Source organism: Arvicanthis niloticus, chromosome 8 (assembly GCF_011762505.2).
Source record: "Arvicanthis niloticus isolate mArvNil1 chromosome 8, mArvNil1.pat.X, whole genome shotgun sequence".
NCBI classification, from domain to species: Eukaryota; Metazoa; Chordata; class Mammalia; order Rodentia; family Muridae; genus Arvicanthis; species Arvicanthis niloticus.
The window spans coordinates 13410921-13412638 of NC_047665.1; the positions used below are offsets into that span (position 1 = coordinate 13410921).

The window sequence follows — 1718 nt, forward strand, 5'->3', positions numbered from 1 at the left end:
GGCTGCTGTGCATCCATCCTTGCTGCTGCTGACAGTTGACTGGCAGATAGAGCCATGAGTTCAACCAATTCACAAAAATCAGATTTGTATTGATATCTCCAATCCCAGTACTTATACCTTTGCTACTGTCTTTGTTCTAGCTCTTTCTGTAACAGAAATATTATATATATATATATATATATATATATATATATATATTACATATACAAATACATAACATGTAAACATAAATATATTCAGTATGACATTCCTCAGATAGAGGCAAGTTTAGGGGCTTAGAATTCACCCAGCAAGGTCAGAGAAGAAGTAGCCCTGGTAAGCAAAGGGAGTCTCCCATATTGTGCCAATCCCAGGGCTATCTGGTCGTGGTAGACTGTGATCTTAATTAGAGTTTTCCCAAAGGAATGGATCACTTTTGAAACTAAACCCAATTATTGAATCATCCTTTTAATTTTTCACCCCATAAACATAAACCCTCTGGTCTTGATGAGCACCTAAGACACTTACCATGGGGCATCAGTAGGAGCACAAGGTGGTAGGAGGTATTTGATAGCCAGTGTGCCATTTAAATATAGTTATCTAGTTCCTAGAATAACAGTGGTTAATCCCCTTGCTTAAACACTTCTTCTGAGCACCGAATCTTAGAGTTTGGGGTTAGGTATGTTTCTGATGTCACTCAGCTCCAAGATTCCGTGAGGCTTTGTTTCCATGCCGCTCTGTTACAGAGACATTTACAGGCAGCTGCCCTGCCTTGCCTTGAGCATCCTCAAGCCCCCTTGGCCACAGTCACAAGATGGGTGGGATGGACGTCCTAATGAAGAGTACAAATTTCAAATCTGGAGACGCCCTGTCCCTGAGGAAGGCCCTTGTGAACAACCTTGGAGAGGAAAAGAGGACCAAGCTTCACATTCAAAAACTACAGAAAGCTCTAGCTATCCGCTTTAAGGAGATTGAAAAAGAGAAAGCAACACTGAAGAAGTTTTTGGTGAAGCTTCACAAGACAACTGGGTATTTTCCTCAAAACGAATTATGGTGTTGATTGCTACTGCAGGTGAAAGATTCATCTTAAAGCTTCAAATCCAAAACCACCGAGACTCTGTTTTCTCCATATTACCAAAGAAAAAAGTAAAAAAGCAACCGGAAGCCAAAAGTAAGACTTTAACTGAGGACATAAATGGGACTTCTGCGAAAGAATCCACCCTTATCTCTCCCACAACACAGAATAAGCACTGACTTTTCCGCATGATTCCATTTCTTTACAGCTCAAAGTAGTAACATGTGATGTGCACATTATTTATGTATTTATTTTTATAAGCTTTTCTTGAGACTTAAAATTGTAAAGGTCACAAGCCAGGATCTGGTTTGGTAGTGATTTTTTTAAAATTTGTTTGTTTTGTTTTGGTGTGTGTATGTGATAGTTGAGATATGTCTCACTTTGTAACCAGGCTGGCTTGCAACTCACTATATAGCCTAGGTTGGCCTCTGATTTGTGACATTTCTCCTGAATCAGGCTCCGGAGTGCTGGATTTACAAATGTAAGCCACCATTCTGAACACAAGGCAGAATTTCTTAGCTAGTTGGCTTACTTAGTAGGGAAAAGCCTGGAGAACATGGAGAACATGTTACAAGAGTCTTATTTGAGTTGAGGCCCTATGAAACACATCCCTAGCTATTGGTAAGATTTAGGGCAGGGGCTGGAGGGATGATTCATCCGTTGA

The 1718-nt window shown here is 40.3% G+C and overlaps 1 protein-coding gene across 1 annotated transcript; it reads left to right on the top strand.

Moving 5' to 3' along the window:
* Positions 1 to 802: 802 nt before the first annotated feature.
* LOC143443178 (uncharacterized) lies at positions 803 to 1175 on the top strand. Its single transcript, XM_076938814.1, has one exon. The coding sequence runs from the start codon at positions 803 to 805 to the stop codon at positions 1037 to 1039; it is 237 nt and encodes a 78-aa protein (XP_076794929.1). The 3' UTR covers positions 1040 to 1175.
* The last annotated feature ends 543 nt before the right edge of the window (positions 1176 to 1718 follow it).

Bases quoted from the DNA above. Each gene is read 5' to 3' on its own strand.
- LOC143443178 (XM_076938814.1), top strand. From the start codon at position 803: ATGGACGTCCTAATGAAGAGTACAAATTTCAAATCTGGAGACGCCCTG.